This window comes from Papaver somniferum, unplaced genomic scaffold (assembly GCF_003573695.1).
Source record: "Papaver somniferum cultivar HN1 unplaced genomic scaffold, ASM357369v1 unplaced-scaffold_131, whole genome shotgun sequence".
Lineage (NCBI taxonomy): Eukaryota > Viridiplantae > Streptophyta > Magnoliopsida > Ranunculales > Papaveraceae > Papaver > Papaver somniferum.
This window is the reverse complement of record NW_020622270.1, coordinates 4597838-4607429: the sequence shown is the minus strand read 5'-3', so window position 1 is coordinate 4607429 and position 9592 is coordinate 4597838. Positions and strand designations below refer to the sequence as shown.

Below are 9592 nucleotides of genomic sequence, written 5' to 3'. Positions count from 1 at the left end.
GCAACTCATCTAGTCTTTATTTGGTACCTAAAAATGCAAAATTAAACAATATTAAGTAATTATCCTTGAGGAGAGTAAAATACAAAATTCATTACAAAAGGGGGAATTATGGTATGCAAAATGGGATAAGTGCCAATAAAACGATGATAAATAATGCAATATTTGGCGCCTATCATCTGGCTGAAGACTTTAAACTTAGCATTTCTTGGGAGGTAACCCGATATTCTTGCGACACGGTAATATCTTTCCTTATCTCTTTTTCTTCAAGTGGTAACAGTTTCTCCTTGTTCATGCTTTTAATTTTATCTTTAGAACATCGAGGACAATGTTAGATTTAAGTTTGGGGGTGGGGAAGAAATTTTTAGTTGCACTTTTGAAACTTCTAGCATCACATGGTATCCGGTTAGCTAAGTCTACATACTGTTTCTCACCGAAAAGATAGAAATTGGAATGCTAGGGATAACAACCTTTTGAGACATTAGAGAAAAAGACATTGAGATCCTTGAAATTCAGGAGAGAACTTGTTCCTTTTAGAGGGTAACCGTGATGGACCTAACCATACATGATGAAAAGGCAAGTAGGTCAGGAAATTCCAGAAAGATAGAGCAACCTCACAATGTAGTCTTAGTTACTGGATTGCGACTCTCTCTCAGTAGAATCTTATCATCATCAACAAGCGGAGCGACATCAAAATCTATGAAGAAAGTTGAAGACGTTTTAGGTTTAGAAGCAACAATAGAAAAGAATAATTCAAAAATCAAAGTTGAAGTTATAAGAGCAAATGATATAAGTTGTTAGAATCCATGATACCAAGACATACAAGTTGCGAAGATCCAAGTTTTGAAAGTCCTTCTCTCATGGCCATGTAAATTGTTGTCTTGTAATTTTTGTTTCCAAAAAAACAAAAAAAAAATGAAAAAAATGAAAAATGAAAAAAATCATCGTTACGTTTTGTTCAATAAGACCAAAGGGAAGTAGAAATTTATAAGTCAAGCAAGAAATCGAAGAAAAGATTTAATTGTCAAGGTTATATGAGGTTCGATAGTTTATCATCAACAGTTGAAGACCGAAGAAGACGTTGTTTCTACTGAGCACTATGAGAGAGTCGAAGAAAGATACATTTGGTTGCTTTGTTAGTCCGCTTTCAATCTGGCACAAGATCTTTCTAGTACTGGTTTAACTCATCACACGTAATTAGTCCAGCTGTGTAGAAGATGTCCCTCTCATCTTTATCTCTCTCCTAATCTTATCCATCTGTAAAGCGGCTGACTCATCTTACAATGTTTATCTAGCTGTGTAGCGGATATCTCTTTATCTAGCAGTGTTGCGGATGTGTCTCCCCTTTTCTTCAGTCAGCTTTAGAGATGACACCTTTAATTTCTCTGGCATTCTAGTTACTTGGAGATAACTTGAGAATATGTATGTCCTCATAGCTCTTCGGATATTTGTGACCAATTAGAAGTCATGGTTTTGTGGGTACACCTCGGGTAAACCCTCCCGATATTAACTCGGTTTTATTTTTTGTTAGTTTTACTCGAGGACTAGCAAATAATAAGTTTGGGGGTATTTGATAGACACATTTTTGTGTCTAAATTATACTCAATGTCTCTATTGTTAGTACTCGGTTTTTGTACTAATTTTGATGCTGTGTTTGTAGGTGTTTTTGGAGAAATACACTTGTGTGGAAAAAGTTGCTCAAAAAGTGCTATTTGGACTCCCGGAGAAAAGTACTAAAGGCACCCTCAATTTGGATAAGGGGCACCTCAGTTGGACACCTGCTATTCGCACCCCCAGTTTGGTTAGGGGGACACCATCTTTAACATTTCAAAAATTCGTTTTGGCGGGAAAATTTTATTCTCAACTGTGTAACTTTCGATCGATTATTGAAGGAATTCTGGGTAGACAAAAGGGATGAAACTTAATGGGTAGTTGTGATATGTCCTAATAAAGCTAGTATGGGTGTTTGTTTCGATCAAATTTGTCTGGATAACTTGGTTTAATCCAAACAGGGAGTTGGAGGAAAAACATGAGCTTACACGAGTTGTGGTGAATCTAAACGTGTACTGCACGTGTTTGGAAGCCTTAATCAACACTTTGAAACGTGAAGAAGATTTATAAGGAATTTAATCCAGCTGCAGATGCGTAAAATCAAAATCATTGATAAAAAAAGAAAGAAAATATCCCGAGTAAAAGAAGATCATTTGGGATTAATGGAGGAGATTCAACGCGTGCTTTTCTTTAAATAGATTCCCTGGGAGTCCTAAAGAGGGTGTCGAGAGTCTGGGGGGACGAGGAGAGCCAGAGAAGAAGAAACTCGAGTTTTCCAAAACTCGGTTTCTGCTGTTGCTGCTGCTGCACCAAGAAAACGAAGAATATAAGACCCACACAGAGCAGTCTTATTTTGCTACAGTTTCAGCGACTGTCTTATTTGTTACTGTCGCTGGACAATCTTATTTGCCGAGGGTCGTAGTTCTCTGGTTTGTAACAAATATAATTGTTACAAACCGGTTCTGAATTATTTCTCCCTTTTCATCATTTGTAAACACCCTTTGAGCAATAATAATGATTTTTGAGCGTGTTTCCAACATGATGAGGGGCTAATTCTCCCACAACCAAGGCAATGAGGAAGCTATTTACGCATGAATAATTGGTAACTATTTTATTTTCTCTAATATTTAATTATAATTCACTCAATCACTGCTTTTGCAGAGTTTTAAATTGTTTGCGTAATTTTCCTAATCAGTTGTGATTCAATTAGATAGGTTATGCTTTGTTTAGATAATCTATGCTTAAGGGATACAAATGATGTTTGAGAATTTGCTTGATTATTAGTGAGTTAAGATATAAAGGACTTAAAAGATAATTAGAGTTTTGGATTATTTACCATCATTAATTCATATGTAATAGTGGAATCAATGTCTTGGTTGTTTTCTCATACCTCTCGCCCACTTTGTTATTATTTTTTTATATAATTTTATTAAATCTTTAAATTTAATTTTCACAAGTCCGAGAGTTTGAACCTCATTACTACAACATCATTCAAAAAATATTATCAATCAGTCAGCCACGAATCTGACTCTCATTTTCCGAAACAACAGATGGAGTCTCCACTATAGAGTTACTGTATGAGATATTTATCGTTTCGCAACACTGGCATGAGACTGTCCGATCCCTTAATCAAAATCTAGTCGCCTAGTGAAGACCCGATTTAGATCGACCTATTTTTAAGGGACGATTCTGAAATAAACAGAAGGAAGTGGAAGAGTTTCTTTAGCTGTTTAGGGTTTATGATTAGGTTAATATTTAAAAATGTGAGATGATTAAATTTTTAAAAAAAAAATCAAGATTTATAAATATTCGCAAAAATAATACCTTGACTGATTAAAAGCACTACCTTGATTGATACACGATGGTTGTCTTGGTAGTTCTCTTGGTAGTGGATTTGATTTCTGATTTTTTTTGTACGTGAACATTGATTATGTTGTGCTTCGTCTGTCGTTAGGGATGGTGTGTAGCATCATGCTCGGGATTTCGCCGTTTTCTCCACCATGGTTTTCAGAGAATTAGGAGTGAAGAGAGGAGGGATCCAAGGGAAGATGAGAAAAGAGAATCAGAGTTTAGAGATTATCTTTTAGACGGGGGAGCACTGGGTAATCCAGGTGTCTGACGTGTATCCAAAATTGCGAAACATAATGAAACCCTCCATTTTTATTGTTGGTAGGGGGCCAGAAGCTCTAGAATTCAAGCTTTTGACCTAACTTTCAATGTGAGGCCAGAAATTTGTACTCAAATTATATATACAATGTGAGGAAAGTTTCAAATCCATAACATCATACACAAAAAAACTCTAGTGGTTAGTTTCGTAATAAAGATGACAGTTGGTAGTGATCGATTAAGTTCGACGTGTAGTAGAATCCTAATATACTTATCTCTTCGTTTTAAAAAAATCAAAAATAAAATAAAAATATAACAACCAAATTAATATTCTTGTCAAAATAAAAAAAATGGATGGAGGAAGCATGCATACGCTAAAATTACCTTCTTCTTTTGGATTTTTCTCCTAATGCTTCGAGTTAAACAAGGCTATTCACATGAGGAATTGCTTGAATGCCGCTCCTTGGACTTCCATTCCATAGTTTCTTTATTGCAATTTCCGAGAAGTCATAACAAAAGACACTTTCACCATCCGACATCAGAACTTGATTGCTCTTTGTAACTGCAAACGGCATATACGCCACATCCTTAGTACATGAAAAACAAAATTTCTTACTCCAACTCAAGGAGTCGATGAACTCATGCAATTTCGTCTCATAGCTGCCAAACTTTTTCTTTTTCTGTAATGCCCATATGTGAATAAATTTATCTTTTTCTCCTACATCTATACGAACAACACACAAATGTCCACTTAACAATTTAAGATAAAATTTAGAGACAATTTTTTCCGGTGAAAGTGGTGGTAATGGGATCCACCGGAACTCCTCGTCTGCTAAGTCGAAAGCCACAATTTCAGTTTCCCAGGAGTGTAGCCAATGGAGAGCCCCGCTTGCACAAATACCAGGGCCCTTTAAAAATTGAATTTTTCTTTTTTTTTTTGAATATTCAAAAGTTCTTGTATCTTTCCGCCCATGACCACTACCCAAAGTGTATACTTGAGCTCTATAAGTGAATAACTCACTGTAGATCCGAACAACTTTATACTCGTCCAACGAGTTATGGTAACCAAATCCACAGTTAATACTATATGATTTAGCCGAGCTTACTGCTGGAAGGTAAACATATTCCTTGGTGACGGGATTGCATATGTAGATGGGATCCCGGGAAATTGTTGAGAAACAAACTAAACCATTGTTGGGACAATTGGATCGCTCTGATACCAATTGTTGGGGTCCAGAGCCATCTACGTTCTAATATTGCAGAAACATATTAGCTAACAAGAATCACTTGATCTCTCGGATTGCTCCATGAACCTTACTATGATCTAGGATAAGAAAAAAAAAAAGAGAACCACATAGATGCAAGCCATAAACAAAAGCAACAACAAGTAAAATACTCACGGATTTAACGTGGTTCAACAATATACACAATGTGTGTAATATTATCTACATCCACCAAACGGCTACGACCTCTTTATTCATTATAGAATCACCACTGAGAATTACACAACTGATTGATTAAATCAATACATCGACTCACCATAACGTGACCGAACACAAGAACTCTCACAAGCACACTATAAGATCCAAAGCAATGTCTTCACCCATTCTAGATAATCTTTACCACATTATCTACCACAACGAGATGATATTCTCTGCACACCCTGATATAGATTACCATGGACGTCATTAGCTCAACACCAGTAATCTAATCCAACACCACCAAGATGATCTTCTCCTCAACAAGATGTCTTACCAACATCTCCATATGAATACTCCATAACGACATATCTTCCAACATCGATAAGTATCCCATAAGCACCATAATGGTGTACTCCTTCCACCATTAGTTCTCTCACATAACCACCTCAATAGGTGGGATGAATCCCTCACATCTCTATGAGATTTACATTGAGGATTCCATGACTAAAACACTTAGCCTAGACCTCCTTATATAGGAGTCACAAACTTGGTTCCCAAGTCTTGGCCTCCTTGGATTAGGAAACAGGCTCATACTAGGAAATCATGGTCAATTTAGGTATCCTATCTTAATATGGTAATTAACTCAAACTAAGAATTTAACCTAAACTAGGAAACCACCGTTTCCCTACAATTATCCACCTCGGATCATGCATTCATGCATGAGACGATCAACTTGTTATCCCTCCATCTTCTGAACATCGATTGCACCATCACTGGTTGCCTACATATCCTCAATAGGAATCAAACCGAAAATTTAGTTCACCCAAATTGTTCCGTAGAACCTCCACCAGAAGAGAGCAAACCAAACTTGAACGTCACCAACTTAGACATAACAATCCAACCTACTGGTGATTGTACAAATCTCCACCATGGTGAAAAATCTGACAATCTCAACAAATCAACATCATATGATCATCCATTATGCAACATCTTGATAAAATACACCTTACTCCTTTATGTTCACAACTCCACATTAATTGGCATCAGCTTAGGTGTGTTGCATGCCAACTCAATCAGGCCATATACCATTATTATCCATATGCTTCCGTCGAACTTAGTTACAGTCATTATGCGCCCTTGAGCCTTCACCACCTCCGAACTTGCTCCATACTACGAACACATCTCCGTCTTGGCTTTCCTTGCTCAACCTGAGTCAATGTTCCGCTCTTCTAAGCCACTAACTCCAAGTTACGCACCACATCCGTTAGGGTTGACATCCATAACTACTCGATAAGCAAATAAAACTACCACGGTAGCCTCCATGCGTCTGCCTAAGTATTACCTTAGCATAACCATAGTCTTCATCTTTGTCTATAAACTCCAGTCGAGTCAATTTCTTAGTTAAAAAACTGATCACATACTTGCTCTTTTCCATGAGCATGTCCTCCAAAGCGAGTTAACGAGAAACCTTGCGTTAGTTTGTCATAAACCAACCTTCATGTTAGCTCCCAAGAAAATAACCATCTTGTATGTACCAAAGCATATTGAGCATGACTCTAACTACGCACCAAATACAACCAATCCACGGATCATTTCCACTCCGTGCCAATATCGTGCTCATCTCTATGAATCTTGCTTTACGAGCCTATCTCCGATTGGATCATGATTCTACGACCATCCCCAATTGAGTTTTACTCCTTTAAAAAACTCATCATATCTTCAACCATTGCATACATACCAAACACACGTGTCCAGCTTCACAAAGACTTTGACAGCTGACACACTAAACTTCTCACCGTTTCAGCAACCTCAGCGGGCTTTGAAAACAATGTCCCTTTTACAGGCATACTTGTCAAGATAGTCTTTTATCAATTTCTTAAGCAAGCATGTAGTTTCGACTTCGCGATAATCAAACCACAACACAATAAGACTTGGATAGCACTGTGACTAACGTCGAAGAATTCATTGTTACCGTTGTAACAATACATAAAGTCACACATTCTGCCTTGTGCATATCCCTTTACCAATCTTTCTCCAAAACGTACACCAACGTTTGAAATATCATAATCCGTCCTTCACACAAAGACCCAATCACACACAACCATAATATGAAACCTTTGGTAACTTCCTCAAGCTCCAAGCAGTTCATGACGCTGTTGTGTTTATCTTCTCAAACAATGCAGAGAAAATAACTTGACGGAAACTATATCGTTGCTGAACCAAATTTCTCAATAGAAATTTCTACATTTATCTGTACAGGCTCTGTCACTATTGAAATAAATTTCAATAACTGTAGCGGACAAGAAAACCCCCAAATATTATCATTTCTATAATACAGCTCACTCCAACAGAAAGTCTCACACTTATCATCAGAAAATCAAATCGCTAACAGATAATAAAATTTGACGGAAAAACGCGCCGAAATTGTAGCCCTCTCAAATTCATGCACCGTGTTTTCTCCAAGTAGTATGCGCTAGCTCGTAGCCATACCAACATACACATTATAGTATTGTCTCTTTATTCTTTAAACTCTTGAAGTGTCCAAGCGATACCTTTTTAATTCCTCACAACGGGTCTTCACAAAAGTAGGAACATATCCGCAACACAAATAGACCAACCTGTTTCTTCAAACGGTCTTGCACTTCAACCAGCTCTGATCGACTTCAAATGGTGTACAACCAAACAACTCTTGGACTGAACGTCATCGAAAAAAATCAAAAGATCACAAACTATCTAGCTTCTCCATCGGAAACAGTACGATAGAAACTCCAGAAAACATTGTTCTACCCGACACAATGCCGTACTCAACACATACAAACAAATCCTACAAACTGTGTCGACAAACTGCTTCTTATACAATAATAAGAAACCATAGCTCCACCACAACCAATATCACATCTCATCCAACGATCACTGTCCTTCAACTTATTTGTAGCCACATGCTTCAAATACTAAGACTGAGAATCAAACTCTTCACTTCTGGAACATATCAAATCCTGGCCAACGATCAATACTTCCAAAACGAAACCTACTAAGAGATTTCCCAAATCCTTATTGTAACAAACAACTAAGGCAGAACGAGTATGAATTCATCTTCACATTCTTCAACTTAATGTTAAAGAAAATCAGCAACATGATCTAATTGATGACGATTGATAACCAAACTATTGTTTCCCATGGTATGGACCAATAATGAGACTTTGACATGCTTATATTTCATCTTTACTTCCACAAACATACAAACCAATATTTGTATCTCAACTACGATACTCTTTCCTTCTTGTGTCTTTCCAAGCAAACACCGATTAATTGAAAACCAAATCTACATAGGTCTTTCAAACAGTTCACAAGAATATAGTACGAAGTATAGAGAATAAATAAACTTACTTGAAGCCATGCATAGGGTTTATGCTCCAATAAGTATCAATGCCAAATCTCCATTGTAGAGCACCATAAACATCAAGACCATACATCTTGACCATATCGAATAAATATCACATGATATAATCCCATTCCTTCAGAAGTACGCTTTACTTTGATTTGTTCTCAAAATTGACGAAATCAAATCCTACACATACTTGATAACATCAAACTCTGCATCTTCGGAAGCTGTAACATCAAATCCTCACATACTTGATGAAACCAAATCCTTTGTCTTCAAAATTTTCTGCTACTGAAAACCCAAAACTTCTCTCTTCAAATGTTTTATCCAACCTAAAGCTCTGATATTCAGAGCCATCTACGTTCTAATCTTGCAGAAACATATTAGCTAACAAGAAACACTTGATCTCTCGGATTTCTCCATGAACCTTACTATGATCTAGGATAAAAAGAAGAGAAAGAAAATCACATAGATGCAAGCCATAAACAAAAGAAACAAGAAGTAACATACTCACGGACTTAACGTGGTTCAACAATATACACAATGTGTGTAATATTGTCTACATCCACCAAAGGGATACGACCTCTTTATTCATTATAGAATCACCCCTGAGAATTACACAACTGATTGATTAAATCAATCCATCGACTCACCACAACGTGACCGAACACAAGAACTCTCACAAGCACTCTATAAGATCCAAAGCAATGTCTTCACCCATTCTAGATAATCTTTACCACATTATCTACCACAAAGAGACGATCTTCTCTTCACACCTGATGAGTGCCAAATATTGTATATATCTATCCCTTTTTGTTGGCATTTTAACTCATCTTTTGTGCATTAATTCTACATATTATCCCATATTCTGTATTTTCAGTGTTTTCAAGAATAAATATTTTTATTAATTAATTTTGTATTTTTAGGTAATAAATAAAGTTCGGATGAGTCGCGGAGCGAAAAGAGCAGAAAAGTAGTGAAAAGCCGGGAGAAATTACGCAAGGAAGCCGCGAAGAATGGTGCGCACAACCTCATTTTCTACACACAAAAGCGCCTCCGTTCTCAGCCGTCAGATCAGTTCCCAGAAGCATCCGATGGTCGCTCCTTCATAGAGCATCAAAATCTGAAGTCTCTG

The 9592-nt window shown here is 37.0% G+C and overlaps 1 protein-coding gene across 1 annotated transcript; it reads right to left on the bottom strand.

Moving 5' to 3' along the window:
* Positions 1-4073: 4073 nt before the first annotated feature.
* LOC113332460 (F-box/kelch-repeat protein At3g06240-like) lies at positions 4074-6510 on the bottom strand. Its single transcript, XM_026578997.1, has 2 exons — positions 6418-6510; positions 4074-4904 (listed from the first exon to the last, which is right to left on the bottom strand). The coding sequence occupies exons 1-2, from the start codon at positions 6508-6510 to the stop codon at positions 4074-4076; spliced, it is 924 nt and encodes a 307-aa protein (XP_026434782.1).
* Between the last annotated feature and the right edge of the window lie 3082 nt (positions 6511-9592).